At 43.7% G+C, this 14,162-nt stretch overlaps 1 protein-coding gene across 1 annotated transcript in view; it reads right to left on the reverse strand.

Moving 5' to 3' along the window:
- LOC104270468 (titin-like) overlaps positions 1–14,162 on the reverse strand; it is a gene marked incomplete at its 3' end in the record, with an annotated part of 104,495 nt that overhangs the window by 30,827 nt on the left and 59,506 nt on the right. The window contains 31 exon segments of the mRNA XM_009864887.1: positions 4–276; positions 354–632; positions 753–1,031; positions 1,246–1,533; positions 1,671–1,949; positions 2,096–2,377; positions 2,496–2,774; positions 3,548–3,829; positions 4,702–4,989; positions 5,122–5,273; positions 5,275–5,398; positions 5,500–5,778; positions 5,876–6,154; positions 6,251–6,529; positions 6,723–7,010; positions 7,136–7,414; positions 7,650–7,931; positions 8,040–8,318; positions 8,907–9,188; positions 9,397–9,675; positions 9,865–10,152; positions 10,277–10,555; positions 10,654–10,932; positions 11,074–11,352; positions 11,477–11,758; positions 11,900–12,178; positions 12,280–12,567; positions 12,686–12,964; positions 13,059–13,337; positions 13,448–13,726; positions 13,834–14,115. Coding sequence (XP_009863189.1) covers positions 4–276; positions 354–632; positions 753–1,031; positions 1,246–1,533; positions 1,671–1,949; positions 2,096–2,377; positions 2,496–2,774; positions 3,548–3,829; positions 4,702–4,989; positions 5,122–5,273; positions 5,275–5,398; positions 5,500–5,778; positions 5,876–6,154; positions 6,251–6,529; positions 6,723–7,010; positions 7,136–7,414; positions 7,650–7,931; positions 8,040–8,318; positions 8,907–9,188; positions 9,397–9,675; positions 9,865–10,152; positions 10,277–10,555; positions 10,654–10,932; positions 11,074–11,352; positions 11,477–11,758; positions 11,900–12,178; positions 12,280–12,567; positions 12,686–12,964; positions 13,059–13,337; positions 13,448–13,726; positions 13,834–14,115 — 8,424 coding nt within the window.

The following is a 14,162-nucleotide window of genomic DNA, read 5'->3' on the forward strand; positions in this document are numbered from 1 at the left end:
TAACAACAAGCAAAGCTGTGGAGGTGGCGAAGCCAACACTGTTTTCTGCTTTGCAGATATATTCTCCAATGTCACTGTCCTCCACAGTAGAGAATGCCAGCGTTGCCACATTATTCTTGAAGTGCATTTTGTAAGCCTGTGTCGATCTGAGCTTGGTGTCATCTTTGTACCAGGACACCTTGAGTTCTGGTGCACCACCGATCTGGCATTTTAAGATCAAAGGCTCACCAATCTTCACCTCCACACGGTCCAGGTGAGTGATAAAATAAGGTGGTTCTAGGGAAGGAGAGAGCATGGTGAGCCGAGGCAGAGCATCACTGGGGTGCCTTAGGGGGACCAGAAGTGATGCGTACCTAAGATGGATACAAGGCTGTGGCAAACATCCCCACCCGCCTCATTTGCCACCTCACAGGTGTATTCGCCTTCATCGCTCTTGGTGCTGTTAAAGATTTCAAGAATGCCAGATTTGTCGGTAGTTGTAACACTGCAGCGTGGAGACTGAGCAATGGGCACGCCGTTTCTTTTCCAGGTGACAGAGACGGGAGGGGTGCCTATGTAGCTGCTTTCCAGCACAATAGACTTCCCCTGCTCCACACTGAAATCACTTAATTTCTTCACAAAGGCTGCAGGTTCTGTGGGGAGGCACATATCAATAGTGAGAGGGACAGAAATGGCAGGGCTGCAGGCAGAGCGTGAAGGGAGATACCTGTGTGTGCACGCACGCACATGCACACACACACACACAAACACACCTTTCACAAAGAGTTGGGTTGTGCATGAGGCACTGCCAGCATCATTTGTAACCACGCAAGCATAGTCCCCGCTGTTGTTTGGCTCCACATTGTACAGTTGCAGCTGTGCCACAAACTCATCCAGAGAGATGGAACAGTTGCTGTCAGGCACCAGCTCTCTGATGCCTCGGAACCAGGTCACTTTGAAGGGAGTACTGCCCTTGATGTAGCTGATGAATGTCACATTTGATCCAGGCAAAACTTCCTGGGGATCGGGTGTCTTCACAAAAGAAGGTGGTTCTAAGGATCATGCAAAGAAGTGAAGAGGCAGAAAGATATTAATAGGAGAGTCTCTGTGGTGGAGGAAAACTGCAGCAGGTTTCAGACAATAAAAAAGAGAGAGAGGAAGAAAACAGAAAAACACTGTGAAAAAGAAAACATGGGAAAACAGAAGGAAGGAAGAGAAGAGGCAAGAAAAATTTTGTTGCGGGGGTTGTTGTTTCCTTCAACTGACCTTGTACAGTCAAGAAGGCACTGCATTCATCAGATCCAGCCACATTGGCTGCCACACAAGTGTATGGCCCTGTATCTGTGACAGCCAGGGCATTCAGCTTCAAAGCACAAACATTATCCAAGAATGAGATTTCGTATTTTTCTCCACTAGTAATTTCATTCCCATCCTGGAACCAGGACACAGATATGGGGGGCGTGCCAGACACTTTGCACTCCAGAAGCACTGATGATCCCAGCACCCCATTTGTTTCCTTTAGTTTTCTTGAGAATGAGGGAGGAACAAGACGATCTAAGGAGGACAAGACACAAGAATAGGAAGAAAGGTGTCGGGCTTTTAGTTTGTTTGGTTTTTTTTCATTAGAAAGAAAAGGGGGGAAAAATGTTTCCTTTAAAGACAAGTGCGAACAACAAAGACATAGAGCTGACCTGAAACATCAACAGAAGAAGTGCAGCTGCTGTCCCCCACCTCATTGTGCACCTCAAAAGTATACAAGCCCCTGTCTCCCCTGTCTGCAGAAAAAACTTTCAATGTGGATATATTGTTGAAAAAGCTAATTTGGTATTTGCGGTCGCTCTTTAGTTCTCTGCCATCTTTGTACCACTTGGTGATAAGTTCAGGTGTTCCTCCTACTTTGCACTCCAAAGTAAAATGATTGCCAGCCATTACTGTGATCGGCTCCATCTTCTCTAAGATGACTGCTGGTTCTGAAATAGGAAGGAAGGGGTCAGTGTGTCACCAGGAAATCTACCCACAAACCAGCGAGCACAGGATATAAGCAGAAAAAAAAATGCCACTAGAGACAACTGTGCAAGTGGTAAGATAAAGTACCTGTGAAGCAGGCTATACCCACCTAGGACTTGTAAAAAGGCAGAGCACTCCCGCATACCAGCATCATTTTTGATCTGGCAGATGTACTTCCCAACATCAGCTCCCTCTGCACAGGCAATCTCAAGAGTTGCAACGTTGTCCATAAACCACATTTGGACATTTTCGCTCTCCCTAATAACTTCACCCTTATCCTTGAGCCAGACAACAGAAATTGGTGGGGATCCCTCCACCACTGCCTGTAGGGCTGTTGGTTCCCCGATGAAGATTGCAGTGTCACTAAGCTTCTTGGCAAAGCGTGGGGGTTCTGATGGCAAAAACAAGGAGGCAGAGGAGGATTAATAATGCATGCCTGCTTGGAAGAGGGATATACAGGAGATAAGAAAAAGAAGGTGGCGATGCTGTTGATCCTCTAGCATACAAACCTTTGAATTTCACCGGGCAGGTGCAAGTGTCGCTTCCCACCTCATTCATAGCTTTGCACTGATATTCTCCAGTATCTTGAGATTCCAGATTGAGAATATGAAGACTGGCAACGGAGTGCTTTGCTGTCACCTTGAACTTCTTGCTGCTCCTGACCTGCCTCCGGTCCTTGAACCAAGCCACCTCAAAGGGTGGAGTCCCTGCTATCTCACACTGAAGGATAACATCTGAGCCTTTAAGTGTGTCCACAGGGCTTGGCACTTTGCTAAAAACAGGTGGTTCTATAAAAAAGAATCACATCATAACGTGTGAGCCTACATCCCCGGGTGGGTTTCTGGATAGTAGCAAAAGTCAACATATTCAGGAAGGGAGCCTACACTTATTCTTATTCTACACTTATGTAAACCCATATTTAGCTTCCAAATATGTAGCCTCAGTTCTAAAAAATGCTGTGCTCTCAGCATCTCCCAGCAAGCCATCCCAGCACTCAGAGTCCCAAGGGCAGAAAATGTGACACTTCTTGCACCTGTTTGGAGTCAGTGCTCAGTGCTCATCCCCAAAAGCCTCTCTCCCCTCTTTCCAGGGCCACATTCCATCTTTCTCCACCTCTTTCCAGACATGAAAGCTACCATCAGCGAGGCTCTGCAACACAGCCTCCCCTTCCATCTCACATTTCAAAAAAACTGCTAGGATCATTATGTATAAAGAAGAGGCAGAGGGATCGCTGTAAAGTATGCCCAGCTCCCTCACCATGGCTGGTGTTCCAGCTAGTCCACGTTTCCCTTGTGATCTGACAACCTTGCCTTACTCAGCTTACAGTTGACTTAAATGGGGAGACAAGAATGGCTGTGCAGTGCTGAACACCCACCACTACCCTCCCGCCTGGTCTCTGCTGCTTAAACACAGAAGTATTTGAGTGTGAGGGCAGCTGGAGAGACATTACCCTAGCAGCCACCAACTGACACAGCAGCAGCTCCCTGTCCAGGGGGATCTGCGGCTGCGAATGGGCCTGGAAGCCAGGGATTCTGGTGGTCTGTGGAGCCATGCTGCTAACCTTTCACTGAGACTGAAGTGCTGCAGCTGGCTGTGCCAGCAGAGTTATGGGCTTCACATATGTAATCGCCGGCATCTTCAGTGTTGGCACCCAAGATGGTTAACATCGCCACAGAGTCTACAAAGGACATGTGGAGCCTGTCGCTTGCCTGGAGTGCCTGATCATTTTTGTACCACACAATTCTGATCTCTGGTGTGCCACTGATTTTACATTCAAGTTGAACTGTGTCGCCATGCTTCACAAACCGCAAAGCTTCAGGCTTCTTGATGAACTTGGGAGGTTCTGCGGAACAGAATAAGCATGTATAGAGTGACAGTATACCTGTTTACCACATGAAATCTAGGGTGCTGAGGAAGAGTTTTGAAGATCACAAGAGTGTTGGGGCACAACAAACTAAGCTTGCTACAGCAGTTGGCTGTATACCCAACCAGTGTTTCCTCTCAAAGAAAGATGCAAGATGCAGAAAAGAAGGCAAAGACAACAACAACAAAATTATGTTCTGCCAACTCTGGACCCTGCTGCATCAGACAGCTGGAACTGTAAAAGAGACATGACAAACAATTGCTGCACCCAAGGGAAATCTTACTGTTACCTTTGAAGCGCAAAAATATCCCCAGGCCAGCATAAAAGATTTCACAAGTCTTTACACGCAGGAGCAGCAAAAACACGGTAAGAATTGTTTAACTTCCTTACATATCTTTAAACCATATTTCTGCATGAAGAACTTAACTGATTCATAGTCTAGATTAAATCAATGATTCAAAACTCCAGTAAAAATCTTCAGCAAATTTGAAAGAGTCACCAATGCTAGCCTACAAATGCGAGGCAACTGTATTTCCTGTATCACCGTTTTCTATACAGTAATTGCTATGTGTGAATACCACTGTGAATGTAGTTTAAGCACTAACGAAAAAGTAAAAAGCAAGATGAGTGCAATTCTCCATCCAAATGGCTTCACCAGGGGACCTTTACCCTCAGAGATTTTGCAGGCACTCAAAGCTTTTAATGTCATGCAGTATGATAGGTCACCACATGGTATATATCTGCTTTTTGTAACAGTACTTTATATTTCCAAATAGGAAGGGTGGAAGATGAGACTCAGTAACAAAGAGGGCTCTTTACCCCCCAAAAACCCAACAACTTAATCTTAATACCTTTGACACTGAGTTGGGCTGAGCAAAAGTCTTTCCCAGCTTCATTACTAGCTTGGCAAGTATATTGGCCAGAGTCTCCTTTGCCCACTCTGAGCACCCGAAGATGCGCTGTGTTGCCTGTAAATGTAATATTGAAGTTTCCTCCAGTTCGGATCTCCCGACCATCCTTGGACCAGGTGATGTGTATTGGCTGGGCTCCAGTAACATGGCATTCAAAGTCAGCACTTTCTCCAAAAGGCACATCAATAGATTCTGGTTTGATGTCAAAGATAGGTGCTTGCTTGGGTTCTAGAAACACAAGAAAAGTGTGTAATACTCATATCTCATGCAAAAGCTCATTCGACACATAGATATCATCACATGCATGAAATAGGAAGGAGAAGCCTGTGAGCCAGGCAAGAGTTTTGTAAGCCCACACACCTGCCACTGTGAGCCTAGCACTTGAGGTGGCAGTGCCCACAGCATTGGCGGCTGTGCAGGAGTACTGCCCGGTATGATTCATCTCGGTTCTCGTCAGTTGCAGCACTGCAACATTATCTACAAAGGATGTGTGCATATTGTGGTCAAAAAAAATCTTTATGCCAAGTCACAGTAATGGGTTCTGAGCCATTGACTCGACACATAAATTTAAGGGGTAAACCAACAGGGTGCTCCATGTCCTTTAACTTTCTTGCAAAGGAAGGTGGTCGCTTGCGCTCTAGAAGAAAGTAAGTACAGGATGAATACGGCCCAGGAAACACTTTTTTATAGTTTTGCAAGAGAAAAAGAATTTATAACAAGCAATTATAAAATTATCACCTTGAACTGTTAAGAGAGCCTTTGTAGATGCAGTTCCTACACTGTTTTCTGCCTTGCAGATATATTCTCCACTGTCATTAATAACCACTTTGTTGAAAATAAGTGTAGCAACGTTGTCTTTAAAGAACACTTTGTACTCAGGAGTAGACCTGAGTTTTGTGTCACCTTTGTACCAAGACACAGTGATTTCTGGTGTTCCAGCAACGCGACATTGCAATGTTGTATAATCCCCAACTGATACCTCAAGAGGTTCCAGATGTGCAACAAAATAGGGAGGTTCTGAAAAAGAGAAGCAATTAGACAGGCTTATTATAGTGCCTTGGAAAAGCATACACTGAAAGAACACGCAAGAAATAGAAGCAAAGGGAGCACACACCTAGGGTAGAAACTACAGCCTCACAAACATCTCTTCCTGCCTCATTTTCAACATGACAGGTGTATTCTCCTGCATCTTCTTTTGTGCTGTCAAGTATTTCCAGGATGCAGGATTTCTCTGTGGTGGTGATGCTACACTTCTGAGACTGAGTGATGGTGTGGCCATTCTTCTTCCATGTCACAGAGATGGGCAAGGTGCCTGTGTAAGTGCCCTCCAGGATGATGGGCTTGCCAGGCTCCACATGTTGATCACTCAGTTTCTTCACAAAGACAGCTGGCTCTAATGAAGGGTAAGAAGTCGCAAATATTGAGAACAATAGGACAAACGGAGGAAAGGAAACAATAAGGCAATTAGAGAGACGCAATCTTTACAAACCTTTTACTGTAAGATGTGTTGTACAATTTGCCCTGCCGGCATCATTAGTCACTAGACAAGTGTACTCTCCACTTTGAAGAGGAGTTACATCAAATAACTCAAGCTCCACCATGGAGTCCTCCAAGTAGATATTGCATTTGTCTCCTGGCACAAGCTCATTGGCCCCTCTAAACCAGTTCACCTTAAAAGGAGGAGTTCCTCTGATAACGCATGTAAAAGTGATGCTTGTGCCTGGCAAAACATCCAGAGGCTCTGGAGTCCTCTCAAAAGAAGGTGGTTCTAAGTACGGAAGAGAAAAAGAGATAAGACAGGTTGCTACGGCATTTCCACACACCTATTGAAGATAAAGAGCAAAATCTTTATATTCCAGTCAGTAATTTTCTCCAAATATTTTTACAAAAGAATACAGGCAATTTCAAGAGAGAAAGAGAAAAGAATAGCTCAGAGATCTTCCTGACCATCATATACTGACCTTGTACGGTCAACACAGCACTGCATTCATCTGAACCAGCTACATTGGTAGCTGTGCAGGTGTAAGTTCCAGTATCTGAGTCACTCAGTGAGTTCACTTCTAAAATACACAGGTTATCTGAAAAGGAGATTTGATGTTTTTCCCCACTGACTAACTTAAGTCCATTTCGAAACCAGGCAATAGAAATAGGAGGCGAACCCGACACTTTGCATTCCAACAATGCTGAGGAACCCAGGACACAAGGGGTTTCCTTTAGTTTCCTTGTGAAAGAAGGAGGAATTATACGATCTGCATAAGAAAACATAATAAATCCATGGTTAGAAAGAAAAAGAGGGAAGGAATGGAAGAAAAGAAAGAGAACATGACTGAATAAAAGTTTGTATAAAAGATAGAAGACAAGCTGCCCAACCAACCTAAAACATCAACTGATGCTGTGCAACTGCTTTTCCCCACATCATTCTGCACTGCAAAAGTGTACAATCCACCATCTTCCTTTTCTGCATCCATAATTTTAAGTGTAGATACTTTATTGAGGAAGGTAATCCTGTATTTTTGGCTGCTGGTGAGTTCCTTGCCATCCTTGAACCACCCAGTGGAAAGCTCTGGTGTTCCTGCCACTTTGCACTCCAAAGTACAAGCGTCTCCTATAGTAACTTTCATTGGCTCTGCTTTCTCTACAATGACTGCAGGCTCTGGAAGGAGAGATGGGTTACATGTACAGTGAAAATAGGATTTGATTACTACTAGATAAAAGTATTATAGCACTATAAGATGGGGCTTACAGACAAAGGATTTCTCAGTTTGTTGGGCTGGTGACTTTTCTCAGCTCTGTTTTTTCAGGGGCTTAAGAAAAACACACAGCTGACCCTATATAGCCAAGTTCCTAACTTTAAAAATATCTTCTATGAACCTGTACTTTTTACCAACCTAGAATAGTTAAGGTAGCCATGCACTCGCGACTCCCAGCATCATTTCTGATCTGACAGGTGTATTTTCCAGCATTGCTCGTCTCTGTGCGCAAAAGTTGTAAAGTTGCAATGTTTTCCATAAATGTGATCTTCGTGTTTTCACTTTCTCTAATGATTTCCTCTTTATCTTTAAGCCACTGCACAGAAATTGGCTGGGAGCCCTCCACTCTTGCTTGCAACTCCACTGGTTCACCAACCACAACAGTTATGCTGTTTATTTTAGTCAAGAATTTTGGTGGTTCTGAAGAAAAAACATGCAGTTATAACAAATACTCACAGTGTCTACATAAAGAGGAGCAACACAGTGCCATCAGGAGCACTGCAGAAGGTACACATGCCAATACTTTACCTTTCAGCTTCACAGTGCAAGAACAAGTGTCACTTCCTACGTCGTTTTGTGCTTTGCACTGATATTCACCAACATCTGCAGCTTCAACATTAAGAATGCGAACACTTGTATGGTAATTTTTGGCTGTAACCTTATACTTCTTACTACTGCGGATTTGTCTCCTGTCTTTGTACCAGGTAATATCAAATGGTGGTGTTCCTGAAATCTCACATTCCAGGCTAACCTCAGTTCCTTTGAGCATGTCTACTGGAGAAGGCTTCCTGCTAAAGACAGGAGGTTCTAAGAAGGGAAGAAAGGGACATTTTTAGAAAGGAGTCTGGAGCCATTTGAACAACAAGCAGTTTACTGATACCAGCTTCTATGCAATGAGACTGCTGAGAAAATCAACAGAATGGACAAGGACTTTCTCCATTTTCTGGGCATATTATGAAATGATCTTGCAGTTGTCAGCACTCATAGCTCTCAGCTCCTCTATAGAGAAGGCAAATGGAGGGGCGACCCTTCACAGAGAGGGTACAGGCCTCATTTAGCTGGTAGTAATCTCAAATATGGCGTGTAAAATTGACACAGATCCATCTGGGTCTCATTTTTCTTCATAATTCACCACTTTGATATAGCAGTTCCCACTATGATCTGTCTTCGATGCTGACAGTCATAATAAATGGAGCATGCCTAGCTTAGGATACATTTGCATTAATCATCTCTTATTCAGGTGCTAGGAGAGAGGAGTGAGAAGGCGTTAAGAAACAGATATAACATGTAGAAAAAAGTCCTGAAATAAGAAATTAATCTCTTCCTGGGGATTTCCGAAGGATAAAACCATCAGGGAAATATAGGATGTAGTCAGAGAACAAGAGGACAGCTAACCTTTCACTGTGACTTTGGTGCTACAGCTGGCCTTGCCGGCAGGGTTGTGAGCTTCACAGATGTAGTCACCGCTCTCATCAGTACTGAGATGATTCATTTCAAGCACAGCCACAGAGTCAATGAATGATGTCCGGAATTTTTCACTGGCAACAATTTCATGGTCATTTCTGAACCACACTACTTTCATCTCTGGAGATCCACTTACTTTGCATTCAAGCCGGGCTGAGTCACCCTGCTTGACTACTTTTGCTGCCTCTAGCTTCTTAGTAAACTTGGGTGGTTCTAAAAAAATCAGAGAAGTGAGGTTAGGAAGATCTAAATTAATACTGGAAATAAAAGAGGAGGGAAAAGAGCCAAACAACTGACGGTTTGCAAACACTGGGTAGGCAATTCGCTTGACAAGGTATCAAAGACCACTGAGGTGGGCTTGGGAAAAAAGAAAGAAAAAAATAGACAACAAGACTGCAACACAACAAGAAAGAGTGCACACCTGTTACCATCAATGCTGTAGTGCAAGAGTCACTGCCCACATCATTTGAAATGTGGCAAGTGTAGGGCCCACTCCTAGAAGTATCCACCGAATAGAGGGTTAAGAACGCAGTTGACCCTTCAATCCCAATGAAACAAGTTGGACCAGATACAAGTTCTAAGTCTTCTTTGAACCATTTTACTGTAAAGGGTGGTGTTCCTTTTAGTGTGGCTTTAAACTCCACTGTAGTATCTGGGATGGCTTGCTGCCTTTCAGGTTTTACTAAGAAGCTTGGTGGCTCTGCAGTTTTCAAGAAAAAGAAATATCCATTTACATCAGAAATGTCTAAGAATGAAGAAGATTAGTAAGGTAAGCATGTCGACCAAATTTTCAGCATTAATATTAAGAGATATAAGAGTGTTAGCATAAGATTTAAGGTGTTTTCCTGACATCTATCACAAGCAAGAAGTAGTAAAAAGAGTTTCAAACCTTTCACAGTCAAGACGGCACTGCAAGAATCATTCCCAGCAACATTAGAGACACTGCATGTGTAATTAGCACTGTCTGTCAGCTCAAGATTAGCAATCTCGAGTGACATGGTGTTCTCACAGCACAGGCTTCTATATTTTGCACTGTCAATTATCTCTTTTCCATCTTTAAACCATTTTGCCACAATGGGGAGTGACCCAGAGACTTTGCATTCCATTTGGATAGAAGAACCCACAACGGCATCCTTTTTGGTTAGCTTTTTGATAAATACAGGAGGAATTGATTGATCTGCCAAACACAAAAAAATGGCAAAAACACACTGATTACCTTTTTTGCCTACCTTTCAGAGACATTATTATTTTTTCATTCTCTCCCTGTGGGACTAACAAATTTCCCAAATGAAAATACAAACCTAGCACAGTCAGAACAGCTTCACAGGTGCTACTTCCAAAGTTGTTTTCAACCTTAAAACTGTATGTACCGCTGTCCTCCTTTGATACAGGTTCAATCCTGAAACTGGCTACATTGTTTTCAAAGCTCATGGTGTAGTATCTGCTGGGCAGAAGCTGTCTGCCATCTTTGCACCATTTTATTCGGAGCTCTGGTGTCCCAGCCACGGTACACTCCAAAGTCACAGGGTCTCTTTCAGTGACTTTAAGTGATTTAGCCTTTTCTATGATCTGCGCAGGCTCTGAAGTGTATAAAAACGGCAGTTAGCTACACAGACAGGGAACTGCCTTTCCAAGCACTCATCAGAGATGAGCGTGAAGAGTCACACCTTGTACACACCTTGTACAAAAAGCAAAGCAAAGCACTTCTCCATGCCGGACTCGTTCTTTGCCTGGCAGGTGTATCTCCCTCTGTGGCTGAGGTCAATATTGGTAAGTTCCAGCATAGCCACGTTGTTCTCGAAGGTGATACGGTGGTGCTCATCATCCTCTAGTATTTTCTCATCTTTGATCCATGACACAGATAAGGGTTGAGCACCTGCCACAACGCACTGGAAGAATGCAGTACCCTTCAAAATGCTAGTGACGTTCTCCAGCTTCTTGACAAAGGATGGTGGTTCTATGGCACGAGATTTTGTTTGTTGTTTGGAAGAGAAGTCATGGAAAGGGAAGAGGGGAAAGACATCATATAAAATCATCCTTCTCACTGCATTTTATCTAGGGGATGTAATGTTTGGGGCATGCTTCCTAGAGGACTGACCTTTCAAGCTGAGCCTTGTGCTGCAAGAACAGCTCCCACCTTCATTTGATATAATACACTGATATTCACCAACATCCGAGACATCACAGTTAGTCACATTAAGAGTAAATACTGATTCTTTGGTGGAGATGGCATATTTCTTGCTGCTGAACATCTCCTTATTGTTCTTCAGCCACTTCACCTCAAATGGAGGAGTACCAGTCACCTCACACTCAAGTGTGGCCTCCAAACCCTTCACTACCTTGGTGGGACTCAACTCTCGAACAAACGTTGGAGGCTCTACAAAGAGGAATGAGGGGAAAGTAGATAGTAACATTGAATGGTTTTGAGGGGAGAAGAACTCTCCCCTACTTCATCATGCCAGCTGTCTCATCTGGATGATAACAAGATGTTCAAAACTGACCTTTTACTTTCAGCTCAACGCTGCAGCTCTCACTCCCTGCATCATTGTGGGCTTCACAAACATAAACCCCACTATCCAACACTCTGGCTTGAGTTACTTTCAAAGTGGCTAAACCATCTATGAAGGACATGCCATATTTAGCTTGGTCAGTCACTTCATTCCCATCCAGGTACCATGTGACGTGGATCTCTGGTGTGCCAACCACCTGGCACTCAAAAGTGGTGGACTGTCCTTCACGCAAAGCTACTACAGAAGTTGGCATCTGAATAAATCTGGGGGGCTCTAGAAGACAGACAAAAAAAGGTGAGGCTTTATAATATTCAAGGTGGTTTAAAGAAATACAAGAGTTTGCTATCCAGTCCCCCCTCAAATTGCACAGAAACATAAGAACCACAAAGATGAGAACAACATTGGGTTGCCCACCTTTTACAAACAAAGCTGCTTTGCAAGTTGCAGTCCCCACATCATTGCTTATCTGACAAGTGTAGTTCCCCGAGTCAGATGTCCTAGCTGAGAAGAGTTCCAGAACACTAGATGTGTCGTCCTTCCAGACAGATCGATTGGCTCCAGAGAGGAGCTCCTGACTATCTTTAAACCACTTTATCTGCAGAGGAGTAGAGCCTTTCACCAGTGCTTTGAACTGAACCCTAGCATTGGGCACAACCTCTTGGGACTGAGGTTTTTCCACAAAATATGGTGGTTCTACAACATGTAAAAAAGAAGAAAGAGGGTTAGTCTGAAACCGGGTAAATGTCTCAAAATTATGAATGAGATCTAACTCAAGACAAAGAAGGAGCTCCAACCTTTGACTGTTAGAAGTCCACTGCATTGGTTGCTTCCCGCCTTGTTGGTTGCTTCACAGGTGTAAGAGCCACTGTCTGTGCCTTCGAGCTTATTGATTTCCAGAAATGCAGTATTATCATGGAAAGAGTATTTGTGCTTTTCACTTGCTGTTATTTCTTGGCCATCCTTGTACCACTGGATAGTTATAGGATGTGAACCAGACACTATGCATTCCAGGTGGACAAAAGACCCCTTAATGCTGTCCATTTTCTTGAGTTTTTTGGTGAATTTAGGTGGTATAATGAGATCTATCCAAGACAGAGTAAAAGGACAAAGTACGAAATTCAACCTCGATTGTGGCAGAAGTCATCTCAGGAGAAAAGATTTTGTATGCCAAAACAGTGATAAAAGAGAGCCCATACACACCTAGGACGTCAATGCTGGCAGAACAGCTACTGCTCCCAACATCATTGTGAACCTCAAAAATGTATTCCCCACTATCTTTCTTTTCTGCATGAAGCACCTTCAGGACTGAGACAGTATCCGTAATGCTGATCTTATATTTTGGGCCTAACGTTAGTTCCTTGCCATCTTTGAACCATTTGGCCGTAATAGGCTTTGTTCCCGAAAATTTACACTGCAAGGTTGCTGGGTCTCCCTCGGTCACATCTATTGACACGGCCTTGTCCACAATTGTAGCAGGTTCTGTTGTAGACAAGGAGATAGAGTGTTAAGGGCATCTGTAAAAAACACAAGGGAACCATCTGAGATCGCTGTAATTCCTCAGCGTAGGACCAACCTTTGACAGTCAGCAGAGCAGAACACCTCTGAATTCCTGCCTCATTTTTGGCCTGACAGAAATATTTCCCATCGTGTTTCAGTTCAATGGACCTCACCAGAAGAGTGGCAACATTGTTCACAAAGGTCATTTTGATATTGTTGTCTTCAATCACTTCATCATTGTCCTTCAGCCAGGACACAGTGATGGGCAAGGAGCCCTTAATAGCAGCCTGAAAGACAACTGTGCCCCCTCGAAGGGAACTAATGTTTTCTATCCTCTTCAAGAACTGTGGAGGCTCTGGCAGGAAGAAAGTGGCTATGTAAGTACGTGTCTAGTGCATGACAGTGTGGCATGGAAACCACACTGGGATAAGAGCATGCCACTGGCATTTTTCATCTTGCACTAACCTTTCAGTGTGACCTCCGAACTGCAGAGGCAGCTCCCAACATCATTTGTTACTCTGCACTGATACTTGCCAACATCTGAAGCATCAAACCTGAAAACATGGAGGCTAATCAAAGATTTCTCAATGCTTATTCTGTGCTTCTTACTGCTCCGCACGGGTTTATCATCCTTCACCCAAAATACTTCAAAGGGAGGTGTGCCAAGGACCTCACACTCCAAAATCACATCAGAATCCTTCAAGACTTCCATGGATTGAAACTCCTTGCTAAAATAAGGTGACTCTATGGTGCAAAAGAGAGAGTGTAGTTTGTATTAATTACACTTTTGAAGCTTGTAAAACTGTACTGAGTTTAAAGAAACAAACTGTGTGGCTGGATGTGACACACACCTTTGACTGTAACAACGCTACTGCAAATATCTTTTCCGGCATCATTTTTGGCCTCGCAGATGTATTCCCCACTGTCTTCAGTCTCAGCCTCCATAACGTGCAGTATTGCCAAGGATTTTGCAAAAGACATTCTGTATTTATCACTTTCTTTTAGCTCTCTATCATCCTTGAACCACGTGATTCTAATCTCAGGAGTACCAATGACTTCACAGGTCAGCTCAACATATCCACCTTTCTTTACCAGATAGGTTGGCTCTAGTTTCTCCTGGAAGGCAGCAGGTTCTGTGGATTTAATAAGAGTGTTCAGGACAAAGAAGGCTGGAAAGAGT

The sequence above is a fragment of the Apaloderma vittatum genome, unplaced genomic scaffold (genome assembly GCF_000703405.1).
Source record: "Apaloderma vittatum isolate BGI_N311 unplaced genomic scaffold, ASM70340v1 scaffold3260, whole genome shotgun sequence".
In the NCBI taxonomy this organism is placed as follows: Eukaryota; Metazoa; Chordata; class Aves; order Trogoniformes; family Trogonidae; genus Apaloderma; species Apaloderma vittatum.